The following is a 19,964-nucleotide window of genomic DNA, read 5'->3' as shown; positions in this document are numbered from 1 at the left end:
TAACACGTCTCAATATTGGCGTCAGGCCAACTAATGTGAAGGTCGAGTCGACTTTGCGAGAAGGCAGGCTGTAAGTTCCAGCGTTGACATCTACATGCGGGCTTTCAACGATGGATGAGGAGCGACTGCGTAGCTGCGCGACAGCGTTCGGCATCAACACTCTACCATTTTCACAAGATGAACCAGATTCGTGGAAGCCACCTCGACTGTTCTGCGTGTAAGAGCTATGGTCATCGTTGGCCCCATCCACAGCAGCTACCTGCGCATTCCTAGAAACATTACGCCTTCGCACGGAGCTCGGAGCTCCGTCAGCAGGGATGCTTTTGACATTATGGTTCGGCGCTTTTCGTAATTTATTCTTTACATGCTTAGACTTTGGCGAGTAGACGTCTTGTGGCTGGACCAAAGGCAAATTCGGAGCGCCATCGCCCAATTTCTTGGTCTTGGTCAGCGGCAACTGAGAACCACGGTCAAAGTAATCTTTCTCGTCCCGGCTAGTTTTCTGAAGAATTGTATCAATGACATCTTCAAAGGTAATAATGCCAATAGGCTTAGGAGACCTAATGCCAAGAACTTTATCGTCGCAATCTTCTATGTTTGCTTTAGCGGCCTCAAGAGTATCCGTAGCCCAGTCCCCACTGTTACCAATTCGCAACGTGGGTTGAGGTTCGCCCGTGGTTTTAGCAGTCCATCTTGGTACTGAGCCCGCGGGCGAGTTGTCGAGCTTGGCGTTGAGATAATTCGCAGATGAAGTATACGTAGTTGGGTTGTGTGCCACGACGACGGCGATTCTGCAGGCTGTTAGGGTTTGTCATAGAACCTGTGGACGCTGGATTACCTTGACATTCCAAGCTGGAACAAGTCTAAAAGCTCATATACGGACATACTATCTCGTACGATTGGTATTGGATACAGCGGCAAGTCTTTGACATGCAAAACCATGCCACCCGCTTGGGAGTTTTTCAAATCGATGCCAACTAGGTTCTGCAGGGTGTCCTTAGCAAAGTACTTTTTCTTCTGGACCTCGGCGAATATCAATGGTGTCATTCTTCTTCGATTCTTTGAAGCCGACGAGGATCCTTTGAGTGGGAAGAAGAGTAGGTAGGGTATGGTGGGCACCTTAGACTTGTGCATAGCAATAAAGAACGGGTGCACAAGTGTGAGAGCAAACACTTACCTTGGTGTGTAGAAAGCCGAAAATCCGAGTCCCATCCCAAATCTCAGACTCAGCTGCCTTCTTTTCGCTCTTTCCGATGACAGGGATTCTACTATAAGACCAGCTTTTGATTTTGTCGATGAACTCCTGATTGATCGCTTCGTTGATGTCAATTGTTTTGACAGCACACCATTTGACTATCATCCCCTGAAGAACCGAGAATTCGGCTTTTTCGACGTCCTTCTCGTCACCATCGGAAACTTGTTTTGGAACATCAGGAACAACGCGATCGATTCGATGCCCATCAAGTTTCAATGCACCTAGTACTACACCTATAGTCAAGATATTGGAGTTAGTATTGCCGGGAATGGTAATCTTTGAGAGGTGATTGTGACAATATTTCGGGAGCATTCGACCCATGAGACATTTCCAGAGTGAACTACTCCTGAGCTGTGCTAAGTGGGAGGCATTCCTCGGCATGGGTTACTTACGGGTGGCATGAGTACCCAGTCTACCATCAGGATTATTTTCCGACCTCTCCTGAGATTGAACGAGGGTAGCCAATTGGTCGTTCGTAAGATCCCCGTATAAGTCTTTATGGGCACCAAAGACGTAGTCGAGTAGTAAGGCGAGAGGATAGCTGATAATTGCCGTGAGCCACATGCATACTGTCATGAGAGGCCAGCAGTAGTAACCCCAGGCGATTGCGTGTCGAGGGACAATGTATTGTGGAAGGATTTCCGCAAAGATGCCCATCGAAATGGTGGATATGAGGATTGGTATTAATGGATTGCTGCTAGGGCAAAGACCCTCGATAACAATAGGGAGGGATTCGCCGGAAGCTACAGAGCATATAATCAAAGAGCCTAGTTTTCCCAGGTCAGCTACAAACATTATATTCATGGTAACGCAAGGGTCCTTACACAACAGCCAAGTTCCATTTTGCTTCATTTCCTTGATCCTGGTCGCCCGTTTCCTACGATATGGTTATGCGATGAATGCAAGAAGCGCAAGACAGCAAGCATACCTTTCTTTTGCCGTTCCAGTAACGCTCCTTAGGTGCAACCATGTGGGATCAAGGCCGCAGATCGCCAGGGTGAGACCTGCCAGTAAAGCAGACACAAGTAACAAAGAGCTGGCGACGGCAAACATTCCATACCATGCCGCCCCATTGTATGTGGATGTGGATGTGGATGACTGCAGCCATTGTCCCATAGTTTTTGAATCTCTGTGAGACAATCTTGGGGATGCCATCGCGTCAGAGCCTTCGCTCGGATGAGCAGTCTCGTAGAGCCAAGCTTATCGATGCCTACTTAAGATGTATGCTATGCTAAACAAAAGTTGCCTTAATATCTCGATGGTGATGTGGAAGATCTCTGGTAGGAACATCGAGAGAAGCAGGTATACAGGTCGCCATATTTGGCAAGTGCCTCCTTGACTTCTTCTACAAACGCTAGGCCAAACTCTGAATGCAACGGAAGGACGTAGGAAAATGTAATATTCAGAAAGAACTGACAAGGCTTTGACCCTCAAACGCCATATATTGTACATTAATCGGCAGAGCTACAAGTATAAAGGCATCATTTTGGCCATTTCAATCCCTAGTTAGCAACCCAACGCCCCCAGGTTCGTCCCACCCAATGCTTTGAAGATTCACCTCAACTTAAAATCCATGCTTGAACTACTTAGAAGATATCATACGTAGGAAGCGCAATGATATGCCCAAGAACCCTCACTCAGGTCGTGGGCGTTTGGCTCCGTGGGGATTTTGCCAGTCACCTCCAGCAGCCTGATTCTGTGGGAAAAATGCTGGGTTGAAGTGCGGCTGCATGCCGTTGAAACCACCTCCACCTATTTGCAGACTAGTCAGCTTCACGTCCTTGTGTAAAGTGTTGTCAATCATTCCATAAGACAGGACTATTCAAAGGTTGCTCCCCACTCGGGTTTGACCTTGGTCCCGCACACAGACCAAACTCCTGGGGTAAAGTATGGGATATAATCATACCTGGCATACCTCCACCCATCTGTCCCATGTTCATTGGCATTGCACCCATGCCTCCAGGCATACCGCCCATCGGCATTCCACCCATAGGCATACCTCCCATCATACCGTTGCCCATACCACCTCTGCCACCTCGCATACCATTAGGCCCTCCTCGCATACCTCCCATCATGCCACCACGGTTGTTAAAGCCTCCAAATTGATTACCCATGGAGTTTCCTTGGAAGCCTCCCATGGCAGAGTTGAAACCGCCACCACCCATATTACCCATAGCTGGACCCGAAAAGTTGCGATTGAAGTTGTTGCCGTTCATATTATTCATACTGCCGCCCCCTCGAGAATTGTAACCAGGCGTTCGTCCACGGAAGTTGCCACCAAAGTTGCCATTTTGATTACCTCTGTCATTGTTGTACCCTCCAGATGGAGCCCGATTGGTCTGGCTGTCTTTGCCAGCGCGCATTGGGGCATCTTTCGGCAAGGTTCGGAATAAGTTATTGTTCGGATTCGAATAAACCACTGTTTGCTTCTTTGAATACTGTTGCCCCTCACCAAAAGCATCAATTTTATGCTTCGCAGCGGTAGCTGCTTGTTGGGAAGTGAACTCGACATAAGCTTGGCTACAAGCACGTTAGCAAGTCATTGCATCAGAGCCGTATCAATTGTCCGTACCCTTTGCTTTTCCCGTTGACTTTGTGCTCAGAGAAGGTGATGTCTTTCAATTCGTCCTCGACCTGAGCCTGATTGACCCAGCCACGAATGTCATCATCGGTATTCCACCAGTGGAGTTCTGATATTAGCAGAGCTGTTGTGGCCAGTGGATCTATGGGCCGGTCATCAGATCCCTCCTTGCGCTTTACACCTTGTTGTTGGGGGGCTTGCTTAGGGATGCTAAGAGCGCCTGCTCCGGATTCGTCTGTGCTCTTAATCTTCTGCTGCTCATTCATTTTACTATCCTCGTCGTTGGCAACTTTGATATCGATATATTCATCATCTTGCGCCTCTTCGTGTTTTAACCCGTTCGTCTCCTCAATATGTCCATTGGTAGACTCAACACCGTCAATCTTCACATCACCTTCTTCGTCCTTTTTGAACGAGCCTTCCTGCTCAGTATTGGCATCACCATAGATGTCGATGTCGAATTCGTCGGTATCGGGCATTTTGTCTGCCAAGAACACGAAGTTCCTTTTTTTAGTTTGAAAAATATCCTCGGATTGAAGAGATCTATTGCCTTAATACACTTTGAAATGAGATTGAGCAACAGTAAAAGGTTTCTGTAAGAATATGAGAACAAGATCAGCGCGTGAAAATCCTCATCAAGCCCGGCGCCCGATATCTGCACACGCAGGCGCGGTATAGATCTGAGATACATAGGGCAGAATACAAAATACGTACTCCTTCAGCTGTCAAGATTGCGCTTCATAAACCGAGGCCAAATTCTGAAGTCTGATAGCCTTCTGTGGCAGATGCAGACACAACGGAGAAATTGAAGATGAAGCTCTGTGCTTGCAATCTTGGGGAAACACCGGTGCTCGATGCAGGGAAACGTGAAGAGCCAATTGCGGCAGATTGGAAGTGGAAGTACAACAGTTCCGCCCTTTGACAAGTACAAGGGCAGGTTTAAGGTAGAGTAGGGTAGAGTAGAGTAGCAAGAGTAGGGAGTGGTAAGAAGACTAATGCCAGCTGCTGCTCCTCCCTTTGCAAGCAAGCTTTCCTTTCCCTCCAAGCCTTGCCTTGTCGCGAAATGGCGAAAACGGGCGAATGTCGAGATTTACTTGTATTGGAGTGTATTGGAGCTGTGAACGAACTGCTATGATGGTTGCAGAAAAGCCGGCCCCCAATTCCCAGAAATCCTAGGTTCCTCGCTCTTCAATGCCGTCGCGTCGAGGATGGTGTTGCTGTTAATAGGAAGAGGACCAGCTTGATGATTGAAGCCTTACTCGTATTACTATGCTTGTACGCAAGGCAAGTTAGGCTTAGCGTAAATACTCATTCAGGAGACCATTAAGACCAACTAGGTAGGCACCCCATCATGTGATTGGCGATGTGGCATCTTCGCCCAAATTATTTCGGGGCCTTCTACTTCTATTAGCCTCTCCTTTGACCTTGAGACCACTTCACGTTCTTGCACCGTCCGCCGTCTGCCTCCTAATTACCTTCGAATAATTCAACCCGGCCTTTACGCTTTCACTGCCGTGTGCACGAACGACGAGACACAATTCCACTCAGTCCCTCCTTTCCAAACTCCTCTCAATTTCAACACCAGAATCACAAACATGTCCGACCAAATCCAAGAATTCCTGGACATCCCCAAAGACTTTTTCACGGAAGGAAGACAATTTGTCAACCGTTGCACGAAACGTACGAAAGCCTCCTATTCTGCGCATTCCTTGCCCTATCTGCGCCCTTCGCGCTGAGTACGCAACGTCTAGTCTGAGCACCATAGCTAACTTTCTTTTCTGTAGCCGATAGACGCGAATTCATCAAAATCTCTCAGGCAGTGGGTATTGGCTTCCTTGTAATGGGAGCAGTTGGCTTTATCATCAAGCTCAGTAAGGCGTTCCTGCCCTTTTTCCATCCTCGCCCTTTCGCTTTGTTCTAGTAGCTTACAAGATTTTCAGTACACATTCCGGTAAACAATATTCTGGTGGGAGGCGCATAATTTCTGGAATTGGTGCGCGGGAAGTTGGCTCGTTGAGTTGTTTGAGAGGGGCCGGGTGATGGGAGGTAGACATTCAGCCATGCTCCTCTTATGACAGGGCGTTTCTGAGAACATGGGCTGCAAAATGTATTATATTGGGCTGGTTCTGCAGCGGCTTTGGAAGCATAACAGTGTTTATGTATTGGGAGAATACAAAATTTCGCCTGTCTTGGAATCGCCAAGAATACACCTGCCGATCCGATTCAGAACAATGGATCTTGTTGAACATCATTGAACTGACTAGATTTCAGTACCCCAGAAGAAGAGCTTCTCCGAGTGGAGATGTTAAGAGCCCACTTCCACCAATTGCTAGCAAGGCCTAGCGCATTTGGTTCGTAGGAGTGCTTCCAGTCTTTCTTAGCCACTTCTTCACAGTATATGCAAGACTGACATGGCCTAGCCTAGCTGAATTTTATACCGTCTCGATGTACCGCTGCAAGCTCAATAATCCTACCAGCATCATGCTCAAGTTCTCGCTGTTCCTACTGTTTGGCTATTTTCAGTCTACAACCACCAAGCAACTTATGTCATGGGCCTGTCAATTTAGCACCCTCGCAATATTTCTGGAGCTTCCGTGCATCTTTTGCGGATAAATTATTCAGAAACAATGTTACTTTTACTTCCAATCTAAAAAGTATCGCAATATATGGTGTGAGGTTTTGAGGGACTAGGCGGTGTCTAGTATGTCTGTCTACCGGTATCTGGCAAGCATCTAGGTCTTCACCAGACCTGAGCTGAGCTAGGCAATAATTACTTCGTATATTGTATATGCAACTGCAGCGAGGAAAATAACAGCGGTGTGGAATTCCAAGCTGCTGCCTAATCAGGCAGTATTCTATGAGTTACGTAGGTAGGTAAGGAATAAGCAGGAATCCATCTATCAGTCGTACACACGCAAGCAACCAATCTTACTAGTGACTAAGACCTTAGAATATATCTCTATAAAGAACGATCTCGTGTTTAAATCCGTAGGTACCTGTGAACTATTAGACTGACCACTTCGTTGATAGAAAAAGCTGTTGCTCCACCACCATCCCACCCTTTACTCAACAATGGGAGAATTCGCCCCACAGGAAGGTAATTCAGGAGACGTCAAGATTCTTGAAACTTTCCTCGCTAGCAACCCTTCCGTTGAATATATTCGTTATCAATGGATCGACTATTCAGGCCTTCTGAGCGCTCGTATCGCTACAAAATCTTTTGCGCTCTCCCTGGGACGAAAAGAGTCATCGTTAACAATCCAGTCACCAATTCTAACCGCGTTAATACTCGACAACTCTTTTCTGTTTGAAGACTTTGAAGTAGGACAAGATGAACTCTTTGCTGACTGGTCAAGTCTCAAAATCTGCCACTATGCTCCAAAACATGCAATGGTCATGTGTTTTGTCAAAGAAGGAGGACACAAAGACGGGAAAGGCTTTCGCAGATGTCCTCGTTCTCGGCTTCAAGAAGTGTGTTCCTCGGCGAAGGGGAAACATGATTTGGACTTCCTTGTTGGCAACGAAGTTGAATTTTTTATATTTGACGAATCCAGTGGAACGCCAAAACCAATCGATATGGTCGCAAATACATACTCGGCGGCGAGTATCAACAACAAATACCTCCCAATAGTTGAAGAGATGGTTGAGTGTATTCAAAATGTCGGGATCGAAGTCCGGCAATTCCACTCTGAAGGAGGCCCTGGCTTGTTTGAAATCTCGACGGAGCCTATGGCCCCTCTTCAGTCAGCGGATGCCCTGGTTTACTGCCACGAAACAATCAGGAATATCTCACGCAAGCACGGTCTTCATGGTACGGTCTATCCAAACCCTTTTGAGAAGCTGAGCGGAGTTGGATCTCACATGCATCTGTCGATGTCACGCCTGGACAAACATGAAAATTTCTTAGCAGGTTTGTTGGAAAACTGGAGGGCTTTGGCAGCGTTCTATATGCCCAACTATGACAGCAACCTTCGGCTTAAGCCAGAGGAGCGAATTTTCTGGAGCCTGCAGAATAGAACTGCAACACACAGGAAAATCAAGGATGGCCATTGGGGACTTCGAGGTGTAGATGCAACTGCCAATCCGTATCTGGCGATGACAGCTATCTTGACAGCTGGGATTATTGGACTTGAAAAGGAGAAGAGCTTAACCATCAAGGACCCAAAGAGAGCGGTCTTCAAAGGTATTGAAGACGATGAAGCGATGGATCTTGGGATCTTATATAAGATGCCAACAAGCTTGAAGCCAGCAATTGATAGCTTGAAAGCGGCCGAGGAGTTGAAGGATGCATTGTGTCCAGGATTGATTGACAGATACGTAAAGGTCAAGACCAAAGAGGAGGAGAACTTCGGAAAATTGACTGGGGTCGAGAGGAGGGAATTGTCCATGAGAGTATTTTGAAGCTTCAAATGGGGGGTTTGGGAAATGGTTACGATCGGAGTAGATCTAATGGCAAAGTGCGATTAGAATGTAATGATGATGATTTAGATGATGATGATAGTTTTCAAAACCAAGTCGGGGCAGTAATAGAATTGCTTTGGTAGATTCGCATTCCGCATGAATAGAATGAATAGTAAGTAACTCACATTATTATGTACTCCGTATACACAGCGGCCAAGAAACATTCAGTGTACATATGTACTACCATCATTTGTAAAGCCCGAAAATCAGCTTAAGTCCGCTTATCGTAAGTGGAGAAATCATTGATTACATTACTTTGAGACGGATTAGTGCATCTGCATCAACTCCAACTCCACATCCACCTATTCCTCAAACAAACATTATTATATCGCATCTTCTGTTTTGCCTGGTCTCTCTCTTTCCCTCAATATGGCCGACCCTTATGGCAGGTCTTTGCAGGATATCCTGGGAGTAGGAGCTTCTTCCAGCTCAAGACCAGCAGACGGAGCTTCGCCGCCGGGTGATGTCACGACGGCTTCCGAGAGCGAGAACATGGATTACGAAGCTACATCTGACGATGCAAGTGTAGACATTAACGATCCCGAATATCTCGAGGCAATACTTCGAGGTGCCCACCAGGACTACGAGGAAGACAATGATGATAACGATGAGGACGAAGAAGAAGACGAAGGTATTTCCAAACCTCTGCTTCCCCTCAGTCCGCCGAAGCTAAATCGCCCCTCCTTTAGATGGACCGTATGGTGAGCTACAAGTCGAAATCGAAGAAGAAGACGACGACCAGGATGCAACGCAATCCGAGGCCGAACGCAGTGAGCCGCCCTACATCTTAACATTTATCCTGACGGTCTTGCTTATATTCCGAATCGCAGCCGCTCGACAACGAAGACAGGTGATCCGGTTGCTGGCAACCTCGGAGCTGGGGCGCTTGTTCCGCTTTGCACAGGATGACGAGGAATTTGATATCGACGATGACGCTGGAGATTATGGTCCTATGTGGAGGCGCAGGAGAAGGAGGCCACCGGCAGACCCCACTCGATTCCCGAAAGTCCCAAGTGATGAGGGAACCGAGCTTATGAACTCCGGAACCTTTGGTTCCAACGAAGAAGAATCGGTTAATTTGAGTGAGAGGGGCAGTATTGGAAAGAAAAGGAAGCTTGCTAGACGCATACTGGATAGAGAGCTGGCAACCGACAGCCATGCGAAGCAAAGGCTCAACCAGAGGCTGATGGCTCAAGTAAAGATCAAGCGTCCATTTCAAAACCATGACTAATGAGCTTCCAGGGCATGATACCAGCTTCAAATCCGGACATGGTCATCCACTACAACCAGCCTGTTTACTCGGGTCAGTTTTCGGACGATGGAAACTTTTTTTACTCCGTAAATAAGGATTATAAAGTCCGAATGTATGACACCTCGAACCCATACAAATGGAGATACTACAAAACTGTCGAGTATCCTTTTGGCCAATGGACCCTCACGGATGCTTCGTTAAGTCCCGACAACAAATACCTCGCATACACGTCTATTCGAAGTACCGTCTGTCTCGCACCTACGGACCCAAATGACCAAGGTGATCCTTATTCATTGGACCTTGCAGATACGGGGAGACAGCACTCAGACATGTACCATGCAAGATTTGGAGGCTCCTTTGGTATCTGGTCCATCCGTTTCTCTGGGGATGGCCGAGAATTGGTGGCTGGTGCTTCTGGTGGAGCAATCGTGGTGTACGATATTGAGTCTCGCCGCACGACCCAGAAAATCAACGGACATGACGATGATGTCAACGCTGTCTGCTTCGCCGACAAGTCCTCGCCTCACATTCTGTATTCTGGATCAGATGATACGACTCTCAAAGTCTGGGATACTCGTAGCATGGGTGATAGCCGAGCTGCGGGAGCTTTCGTTGGCCACATTGAAGGGTTGACATATATTGACAGCAAGGGAGACGGCCGTGAGAGGTACCAAAATGCCATTTTGAGTATACACACTGATTAAGCTGCAGGCTACATTCTAAGTAACGGTAAAGAGCAAAGTATGAAGTTATGGGATCTCCGTATGGTCATGTCTCCCAGTGACTTTACTTCTCTCGGACCATCCAGGCGAACCAATGAACCCCGCTTCGACTATCGCTGGGGATCATACGACGAGGATGACTGGTACAAAGACCCCAATGACAACTCCCTCGTAACTTTCAGGGGTCATCGTGTTCTACATACCTTGATTAGATGCCATTTCTCGCCCCCTGATAGCACCAATTCCAGATACGTGTATTCTGGAAGTGGAGATGGAAAGGTTTATATTTGGAACATGGACGCAACAATTGCTGGAATAGTAGATGTACAAGGTGCAACTAAAAACACGAGGCCTCCTCACAATGAGTATGGTGCTATGGCTTGGGATGGCATTGAAGACAACTCCCAAAGGAGAACCTGTGTCAGAGATGCCTCCTGGCACCCTAATGCTCCGATGATCGTTGGTAAGTACTTCACATTGTTGATCAAAACGCTCAAATGCTGATAATTCAATTATAGCTTCCGCTTGGAGAGGAGACGGGAGGGACACTGGCACTTGCTCGGTGCACTCTTGGAATGATGGAGCGGAAGAAGATGAGGCAGAGCCAAAGATGGGGCTGCGCGTCAATCAGAAACTGGAAGTTGACCCAGCTCTGTACCCTGGCCAGCATGAGAGGCGTTATGGCCTTAGACATCGGAATTAGGTGCGCATGATGATGATGATTGATTGAATGTCCTCGGCCTTTGGAAAGGAAATATCCAAAATATTGGTGATTTGCATATATGGGAATATAGCTTGTTAGGAAAGAAAATCTGCATAGGCGTTATATGGAGTCATAGGTGTGGGGGCATATGTTTGTTCTTCTGGTATAATATAACGAATCATACAAATACCTCTCCATTTAGTCTTCGGGCAATGTAAGCAATCTAGTTGTCTATCTTTCACCTGCGAAGACCACTATTTATAAGTGCGAGGCATATAAACTATAAGATACATTTCATCCCCCTTATACTGATTTATTTTGGCTTTTTTCATATGCCAATATTCTCTCATTTTAAACATTGAACATTGAACAGCTCAGGCGACAGAAAAGGATCAGCTTCAACCTTCCTACCATTTTCAAATAGTTCTGATAGATACCTAGGTATCTTTTTTGAAGCCGTATTGTTGCTGAAGGCAAGGGGACTGAAGACTATCAATGTGCCTTCCAAAGTTCATCATCTCGCCTACATCCAAGATTCTCCCATCTAGTGAGAAACATAGCCATACCATGACCTGGGTAATGCTTGAAGTCTATTCCGAATTCCGTCCAGCAATGCCAGCATCTCATTGGGCCCGAGGCCAGTGTGATGCCTTTCAAGAACCAAAATTTTACCCAAAACTCTGTATTCTTGTACCGAGAACTCGGGTTCTTAGTAATTTTAACAAGTCCGGAGTAGGATTCATTTTCAAAGTATAAATGTCTACATATGATATGATAAGCGTGTCTCGTGAATGCAGCCAAGGACGACGATACTGCCGAAATACGCACATCCTGAAAACGATGGATCATTTGGCCCTTGGTACATACGGCAATGTGCCCTGGTTGTTGGCACTATACATTCGTTGATGGGAGATATCGACGCAGCATCTGAAAGGTTATCCCACGAGTAGGCCGCAACCTTGACTTTGTTGATGATGCTTCATAGCCACACTGAGAACAGCCGAGCTGAAGTTGATCCCGCTGGTAAGTACCGTTGTAGCATTTGCATTGTCGCACATACAGGATGTGATTATAAGTTGTAGATATGACTGCTGATATCTGCTTGAATCTTCAAGTTCATGGAGCTTCTGGCAAGGCGAGCAGACAACATGATCTGCCAGATCACGAAGTATGAGATCTAGAAATGCATATATATCATCCCATCGGCTAACCAGATGTTCGAGATACATTGTTCTAGTCAGAAGCTTGATTTTCATGTAGTAGATCGGGAAAAAGGCGGCTGAGGAGCGGAAAGCTGTTCTATTATCTGGAGCAGGAGCTCTATGGGCAGCATTCCAGAACCGAAGACTCAAGACGGCTGTCGTAGGCGAGAAAACAGTCTCACAAGAAACTTTATGATAATGGATTATTAGGGATCGTAGTAAAGGTGGTTGGAGTGATTTACGTGGTTGAAGTAGTTGTGCGAGAATGGATGACTTTAATCATGCGAGAACAAGTAGCACCAGCCGTGACATAAAGTAGCGATAGTGTCACGAGGGGGATTCACCCTAGTTGAGGGAGAGAGTTCCTGCAAAGAACAGCGGGTATGACTTACTTGTCAGGGCAAGTCATGAGGCGGTTGGGGCATCTCTAAGCGCTGACTTGCAAGGAAAGCAGTAGGAACTCAACACGAGTAGGACTTGAAAGGGGGTTTCGCGTCAGAAAAGGGGCCATCTTTTCAGTAATTGATCATGTCTTCGATCTATGGTGCACTTAAACTCCTTGATAGGATAGAATTCCGACGAGAATCATAATAGCTTCTCTAGCTTCTCTAGAAGAGCACAGCAGCAGCACAGTGCAGCGCGAAGAAACGAAACATATGCCAAGACTTGGTTTTCGAAGTATCGCATTCATGCAATCGCCACGGAACGATTGAGAAGGTATAGACAGTATTAGACATCTATCTCTATAGCATGATTCAAGAATACTCGGTATAGACATATCTTGAGGCCTGTTCATTCCTAAAAGAAGCTGAAACTGGAGCAGAGAAGCGTGGCCGTAACACGATACGGCCCGGGACGGTGTTTACCTAAGGTGATTACTACTGTGCCAACAAGCCCAGTGAAGGATGGATAAGATATCGTGCGACTACTCGAGTACTGTGTTCCTCTGGTTATCCATACAGAGAGATATATAGTTCATACCGTCCAACACAAACAATGCTCGAATCATTTAGATAATACTGTTGAGTGTTGACAATAATTAATTTGGCCCAACGGCTGTTGTTGGTTGGAAGAAAGCGCAGAGTCCGGGCGTCTAATCGAAAGCCTCCATCCAGTCCACTCCAGTCCAGCCAGCCAGTCCATGCCCCTCGGACCCCTACCTCTCCTCTCCTGAGCTTCCTCGGGCGTTCCATAGAGACACACACCCACACACCACCCAGCACCAGTTGCTTGTTACAGACCTGCATCAAGTTGTCGACCTGCAGAACCGCAGAACCGTGCTCAGCTCAAGGTTAGGCTTCACCATTCCGGTCTCACTTACTCACCCACGCACGATATCTGCATCTGCACCTGCAACTGCAACTAAAGCCCGTCCTGTGCGAGATATACGAGTAGACCTCGACCTCTACCCACCAGAACGATTGATCAACTCCACCTCCAATTTCCATTAGCCTCAACTGTATCTTCGACCGTCTCCCTGCCCTGCCTCTGCTTTTGCATCTCGAGAAAGCCACCAGCTGCAGGTCCATATCAGATCAGATCAACTCGCTCTTCTGCACCGCATACGCACCCGAACCCATCTTCATCCATCCAGGCGCGTCGAACCGAAACTCGTCGCAGCTCTCTGACCAGCACTTGGTCCGTCTTCCACACTCTTTGCAGGTACACAACGCCTTGCTTCACCCACCCGCCCACCAAAGCGGCGGGATGGCCAGCTTCCGATGTGTCAAAAAGATCTGACCTTTATGCAGACGTAGCCTCCTATATCCAACAAACTTCCCCGAGACCTCACGGCCTCATATACACCGCCGTCTTTCACCCAAACTATATCTCCACCAAACATGGCCGCTCCAGGAACCCAATCGCTCAAGGTTTGATTTCCCGCGCCGCAAACATATTGCATGCATAGAGACACCTAAGCTGACTTCTATTCGACTCTAGTGCGTCGTCACTGGTGATGGTGCTGTTGGAAAGGTATATACAGATTGGATCCCACCGACGTACTCCTGATAGCTGATATCCGATAACCGTACAGACATGTCTTCTCATATCCTACACAACGAATGCCTTTCCCGGCGAATACATCCCTACAGTGTGAGTTTAAATGTACCTCTTCAAAGTGCAGTGGCTGATGGCCCATAGGTTCGACAATTATTCTGCCAGTGTGATGGTGGATGGGAAACCGATTAGCTTGGGACTGTGGGATACTGCTGGACAAGAAGATTATGATCGACTACGACCTCTTTCGTACCCTCAGACTGACGTCTTCCTCATCTGCTTCTCTATCGTCAGCCCGCCATCTTTCGATAACGTTAGAGCCAAAGTACGTCCGAGCCCTTGTTTTTGAAACGATATGCTAATGTTAACATTGCGTAGTGGTTCCCAGAAATTGACCATCACGCCCCATCAGTGCCTATAATCCTTGTCGGGACGAAGTTGGATTTAAGAGAGGATCCAGCAACGTTGGAAAGTCTGAGACAGAAGCGAATGGAACCAGTATCATACGATCAGGCTCTAATCATTGCAAAGGAAATCAGAGCCCACAAGTACTTGGAATGCTCAGCTTTGACCCAAAGAAATCTGAAGAGCGTGTTTGACGAGGCCATCCGGTTAGCAATATCTTCTTTTCTTATTCGATGTCAGATATACTTATACTGACGTTCTATCCCTAGAGCGGTCCTAAGCCCAAGACCGCCACCCAAGGCAACAAAGAAGGGGGGGAAGTGCACCATTTTGTGAAAGATACCCTTGGCGAAGTTGTAGTGTGTGCGGTGAAGAGCTTGAGTGGGTGCATTATATCAGAATATGTCCGTTGGAGAGATGAATTGGGATTGAAGCTGTCATTTCTCTTCGCCGTTTAGAGATGGAAGTACAAGCTTCATGTTCATGAAACAGCACTAAAGAAGCAGGGCGTCCGAAGAACCACCTTGCCCACATTTTCTCTTCTATCGAGATCTTTTCTATGTACTTCTTGCTATCTTTAGATTCTGCTATGGATTAGCTAGTACGCGCATCTAGGAGATATCCCATTTCCTGTAGATAATGCACGGCGGAGTAATGATGAAATGACCTTCAGGTAGTTTGCATAGCATTTCCTTTCCGAAAGGCGTACGTACTTTTTAGTTAAATGATATACAGTATATTGGTTCTATTCTACACCCAATGCTCCATCCAATACGCCCAGCTTATGCACGTGGTGAACCAAGACAGAATATCATGCGCTCTATTAGACCTGGACTCGGGCTCTACGACTCGGGTGGATAGCACTCTCATCAATAGCACCGCCATCTTTCTTTTCCAGTTTGACCTTTTCTTCTTCCTGTATCCTACGAAAGCGTTGCTCGTTCAGCTTCTGATTCTTGCCTTCTATCTTCTGCCGTCTCTCCTGCGTATTACCTCCTCCACCAGCACTAATCCACAAATCAGCAAAAGACTCCAAGGAAAAGGGCAACAAAGATACTTACGTGAGCTCCACATTTATTTTTCTCGATGGAGAAACCCCATCATCGAAAATCGAATGGTGGAACAGTTTGAGACAAGTCTTCATATGATCATATCCATCGAATTCAACGAAAGCGCAACCCTTGGACTCGGTAGGCTTTTCCTTCTTAGTGAGAAGGCGGATAGATTTGGGCTTCACAGATGCGAAGTGTTTTTGTAGAGACTCTTTTGTTGCGCTGAAAGGTAGGTTGCCTATTTAGATGTGTAATTAGTCAAAATGCTTGCGAAGGAGTGGTAGCGGGAGACCTACCAATGAAGCAAATAAACCTAGCAGCCTTTCCCCCTTCCTCACCAGTCTCCTTTGCCGCAGCTTCTCGTTTCCGCTTCTCGGCTCGGTTGCGATTGTTCTTCTTAGACTTCTTCTCCTCTCCATCTCCATCAGCCTCCTCTTTAGACGTGGAGTCCTTGGCGGCAGTCCCGTTCGCAGCAGTCGCAGTTTCAGCAGCCTCTTTGGCTTTTCTCTCTGCCTTTCGCTCTTTCTTTGACTTTTTTGGTACTTCTTCCTCTGCCACTAGCTCTTGGACTGCTAGTTCAACAGCTGCGGTTTCGCTTTGCTCAGCTTTCAAGGCCTTCTTCGCTTTCTTCGCCGCACTCCTAGCCTCCTTATCCTCATCTGCGACAGCATCTTTATCCTTCTTGCTCTTCTTCTCCTTCTTCGCGGCCTTCTCTTCTACCACATCCTCATCCGCACTCCTCTTTCTCTTCTTCTTTGGCTTTTCATCCACAACTACTTCTTCACCTGGTAAATCAGGTATTGCGTCTTCGAGCTTGCGCTTCTTGGCTTTTCGTTCTGCCCGTGTGGCATCGTTGTTTCCTTTCTTTGATGAGGAACCCATGTTGTGTGGTCGTGGTTTCGAAGAGGGCCTTTCGAAAGTTTTCATTTTTTGGAAGAAATATCTTTAGCGGGGAAGACCCTTGAAATGACGGCACGTGCACGTGGGACCAATAAATAAGTGGGTAGGTAGGTATACTGTATTATCATCGATTTACATTTTATAGAAAGAATTCACCGGATTTTTTATCTTCAAGATAGGAGAGATGGAGGACATTGTCAGTTGAGAAAAGTTTTCTTGATACAAGCAATGAAAATTGCTCAAGTCTCAACTTAAAACTTCGTTAACATTATCTAGACTAGGTAAGCTATCAAGCTCGGAGCTCGTTACACAAGAGCTTCACAAGAACTACTAAAGTTCCAAAACATCGTTACAGATATACCAATGAAGCTCAAACCTGCTCCATGAGTGTCCTAGTTGGGGCAACTAGAACAAAATGAAATACAAAAAGTACTGATAGTAGCGGCCAGCGATTTCATACACCAACGAGCCCACACAGGGCACAATTTTAACCAGCTTCCCTTTGAGAAATCCAGTCCTGGCCGAATGTTCGCTATAAAATTGCTCAAAAGAGCCTAAGTGACCGGCTTGTATCGACAACGAAAATCTGTAGAGGTCGAAAGAAAGCGTGTTTTCGTAGTACTAGAGAACAAAGTATAACGCGGCTAATGTAGATAGAAGAGGAATGCGGGCTCCATGGCGGTGTGCTGTACCAGTGAACAACAGCGGTGCTGGAGTTCTTGAAACAGCGATGGCAGCTGGCTCAGTTGAAGTTGCGATTGCGGGTAAGGTAGCTGCGTTGAGGGGAAAGTAAGGTGATGCAGTAGCCTGCGGGGAGTAGCCGCCAGCACTTTGTAAAGGGAAAAGCGCACTTTGGGTCGGAAAGGAGGAGCCATCAGCACTCTCTGTTCGATATAGACTGGATGAGCCTGGAGGCCCAAGGGACTTTGCACCTGCGAGATACTCCTCTTCTCTTCGCTGGAGTAAGACATTGTCAGGAACGGGAGGGATGCCGAAGATTATCTGATTGCCAGTTCCACATTGAGCTATCGTGTGGTGAAGCGCCGAACCAAAATGGACTGTGTCACACTGGGAGTATATGCACTGGTAGACAGACTTGAAGACAAATTAGCTTGACTCGCAGTAGACCGAGGATGAAGGGAACTTACGTTTTGATAGCCCGATTCGCCACAGAGACAACCAATATCGTTTAGGCATTTGCTGACATATTTCGTATTCTCCCAGCAGCTAATAGCGCAGCCTCAAACTTTGTTAACTTGATTTCAGAAGTCTCAAGTTGGCAGGCTCTTACCTGGTGCAGGCGCATCGATCTGTCCCACGGTGCTAGAAATGACCACCAAGGAGCATAAGACCCTGAGTAACCTCATGATCTTTCGAGTTTTAAACAAGAATCAACGTATCCTGAACCGAATTCGATCCCAATTCAAGAGCTTTTAAAGTGAAGTGCGTGAGAGCAAAGGTTACGAACCACGAAATAAAGAGCGGTGGGATTCGAGGAAACCTTCGAGTTGTGGATGAATCGAGGGGAGACTCGAGCGATGGACTGGTATTATAGAGACAGTATGCTTCAATTGAAGTCTGCTTTAGAGGCCGGGTGATGTGCCGTGAGCGAATGTTGGGTCGCAGAGGTTGGGAGGTGAGGGACGTTAAGCCTGTGAAGAAATTGAAAGCTCTTCCATGCTGGAAAGTGAAGTTGCGACCTGATAGTACTTGTTGCAGTAAAAAGATTTGGGTTCATACAGGGACGTTGACGTTCCTTCCTCACATAGAGATTCGCACTAACTCCCCATAACCCTGTGGTCGTCCTACCGTATTAGTCGGGATATACTTCACCCCCTTGTTCCCTCTAAATATTTATCAATGATCTTTCGCCTTACCGTATAAACATGGGGGTAAGCAAATGATATTATTACCTTAATGGACAAGGGGGAAAGGGTGCTTAAACCCAACTAAGACGGTACTTGGGTATTCATTGTTGTTACAAAGAGTACTAACCAAGTAAGTCGGTTTTAGCCCGTTTTTTTGTATTTGCAAGACCCAGAGGTGAACCTCTTATTTATAATTGAATATTTGCATAGCCTTTTTCATGGAAGTGAGCTATGGAACCGCCTTCGGCTCCGTACCTTTCACTTACATAAAGCCCGTGCTAAAAGTACTCGAGGAAACTGGGAACTCACTTGTCCGGAAAAGGCTCCGCAGTCTCGCAGTCTCATCTGTCACAATAAGATACGATGCTACCACAAAGCGATTTGCCATACCGGAATCTATGTTCTAGTAGAATAAGAGCTGTATGCCGTTTTTATCGGCGGCGTATCTCTCCTTAAATACCGATTGCCCAAGCCAAAAAATCAGTGGCACTTGTGTTTCTTTCATTTCCAGGATTCCCCGTTTCTTGACATCTATGTGCGAAGCATCGATAACAATTCTTTCCAGCCGGTCAACCGCCAAAGCGCCTAAATTTTCGTCAGTACTAAAATCCTCAAGAGACGGTATGAGGGACAAACCGTCGTCCATCAAGTCCTTTAGCCGAGTCGGTGTTCCAACTGCAATACCAGTTCTTGTAGTTTTAAGAAATTTGACCGAGTCTTGCAGCTTGATATGTTTCGCGAACAATTTTGCAACAGTTGCGTCTTTCGTTTGTAATTTCCGTACCACTCTAGATGTATAGTTAGAACAGCTGTGGAACTTCTACCTTGAATGCACGCACCTTGCAATCTCCGCTGCTCTCAGGCCAGCTGCAGTGACTATGATTGTATGCGGTGAGCCATTTTTCTTCGACGCCGACCAAAGTTTTGTTGAATTTCCTGCAAACTTCTCTAAGAAGCCGGGCAAATTGTCTAGGTCTCTTGTTTTATCCCATGCCGTCGTGTCCTCAATTGCCTTTGCTGTAAACCCATTAGACGGGCCTCCAGTAAAAATATGGTATATGTACCTGGGATATATTTGTCCTCCAACTCGATTGAGCTCAAATCACTCTCGTATCTTCTCGTTCGCTGTGCAACATAATCTGCCAGCAGCTGGCTGTCCATGTGCGAGAATGCTTTGTTAATGCCAGTCTCTAAATCTAGTTCGTCTTCCTCAATCGCCTTGGCCTTGGCCTTAGTCTTGGGCTTCTTCTTTTTCTTCCCCACAGGAGCTTCACCAGCGCTGGTTTCCTTGGTCGGATTTCTCTTTCGTTTCTTGCTTATGGTTGGAGAAGCTGGTGGTTCAGGGCTCGCACTTGGCCTCTCGACGAGTGGGTCTTGTAGAGCTTCCTGGTCGGCCATTGTTGAAGAGGTACCGCAGAGTAATTGGAGTTATTGGATCGATGAGTTCCACAAGTAGCATTTATTTTCCGTAAAAGAAAATAGTTGCATTCTGCCACTTGACCGCCCTGGCCTGGGTGCGGGTTGGCTTGCCTAAGGTATCTTAGCGCGAGGCGGGGTTACCTTAC

General features: G+C 46.7%; 8 protein-coding genes across 8 annotated transcripts; 4 read left to right on the top strand and 4 right to left on the bottom strand.

Annotated features, from left to right (window-relative positions):
* Positions 1-3,073: 3,073 nt before the first annotated feature.
* LHYA1_G002134 (uncharacterized protein) lies at positions 3,074-4,315 on the bottom strand (the record flags this gene model as incomplete). The annotated part of the gene is made up of 3 exons (XM_031147112.1): positions 3,074-3,132; positions 3,171-3,775; positions 3,828-4,315. 3 exons carry the CDS (start codon positions 4,313-4,315, stop codon positions 3,074-3,076), a joined length of 1,152 nt encoding a protein of 383 aa, XP_031007640.1.
* Positions 4,316-5,431: 1,116 nt separating this feature from the next.
* On the top strand, positions 5,432-5,757 carry 9G6.310 (putative protein transport protein Sec61 subunit gamma; the record flags this gene model as incomplete). Its single annotated transcript, XM_031147111.1, has 2 exons — positions 5,432-5,516; positions 5,621-5,757. 2 exons carry the CDS (start codon positions 5,432-5,434, stop codon positions 5,755-5,757), a joined length of 222 nt encoding a protein of 73 aa, XP_031007643.1.
* A 1,151-nt stretch (positions 5,758-6,908) lies between these two features.
* Positions 6,909-8,237, top strand: fluG_1 (Protein fluG; the record flags this gene model as incomplete). Its single annotated transcript, XM_031147110.1, has 1 exon — positions 6,909-8,237. The coding sequence occupies one exon, from the start codon at positions 6,909-6,911 to the stop codon at positions 8,235-8,237; it is 1,329 nt and encodes a 442-aa protein (XP_031007642.1).
* A 429-nt stretch (positions 8,238-8,666) lies between these two features.
* On the top strand, positions 8,667-10,974 carry LE14B (LEC14B protein; the record flags this gene model as incomplete). The annotated part of the gene is made up of 5 exons (XM_031147109.1): positions 8,667-8,928; positions 8,987-9,492; positions 9,540-10,209; positions 10,261-10,734; positions 10,790-10,974. The coding sequence occupies 5 exons, from the start codon at positions 8,667-8,669 to the stop codon at positions 10,972-10,974; spliced, it is 2,097 nt and encodes a 698-aa protein (XP_031007645.1).
* Positions 10,975-13,933: 2,959 nt separating this feature from the next.
* Positions 13,934-14,915, top strand: Rac1 (Ras-related C3 botulinum toxin substrate; the record flags this gene model as incomplete). The annotated part of the gene is made up of 6 exons (XM_031147108.1): positions 13,934-14,047; positions 14,118-14,150; positions 14,212-14,270; positions 14,319-14,499; positions 14,553-14,785; positions 14,849-14,915. Coding segments are annotated over 6 exons (687 nt in total), but the record flags the coding sequence as incomplete, so codon positions are not given.
* Positions 14,916-15,402: 487 nt separating this feature from the next.
* On the bottom strand, positions 15,403-16,513 carry LHYA1_G002129 (putative RNA-binding protein; the record flags this gene model as incomplete). Its single annotated transcript, XM_031147107.1, has 3 exons — positions 15,403-15,586; positions 15,641-15,869; positions 15,928-16,513. 3 exons carry the CDS (start codon positions 16,511-16,513, stop codon positions 15,403-15,405), a joined length of 999 nt encoding a protein of 332 aa, XP_031007604.1.
* A 639-nt stretch (positions 16,514-17,152) lies between these two features.
* LHYA1_G002128 (uncharacterized protein) lies at positions 17,153-17,898 on the bottom strand (the record flags this gene model as incomplete). Its single annotated transcript, XM_031147106.1, has 3 exons — positions 17,153-17,626; positions 17,680-17,771; positions 17,823-17,898. 3 exons carry the CDS (start codon positions 17,896-17,898, stop codon positions 17,153-17,155), a joined length of 642 nt encoding a protein of 213 aa, XP_031007605.1.
* Positions 17,899-18,802: 904 nt separating this feature from the next.
* On the bottom strand, positions 18,803-19,797 carry CSM1 (Protein CMS1; the record flags this gene model as incomplete). The annotated part of the gene is made up of 4 exons (XM_031147105.1): positions 18,803-18,984; positions 19,036-19,187; positions 19,239-19,416; positions 19,464-19,797. 4 exons carry the CDS (start codon positions 19,795-19,797, stop codon positions 18,803-18,805), a joined length of 846 nt encoding a protein of 281 aa, XP_031007632.1.
* Positions 19,798-19,964: the final 167 nt, after the last annotated feature.

This window comes from Lachnellula hyalina, assembly GCF_007821495.1.
Source record: "Lachnellula hyalina strain CBS 185.66 chromosome Unknown contig00025, whole genome shotgun sequence".
NCBI classification, from domain to species: domain Eukaryota; kingdom Fungi; phylum Ascomycota; class Leotiomycetes; order Helotiales; family Lachnaceae; genus Lachnellula; species Lachnellula hyalina.
Note: the sequence above shows the minus strand (reverse complement) of the source record. Positions and strands in the feature narration are given on the sequence as shown.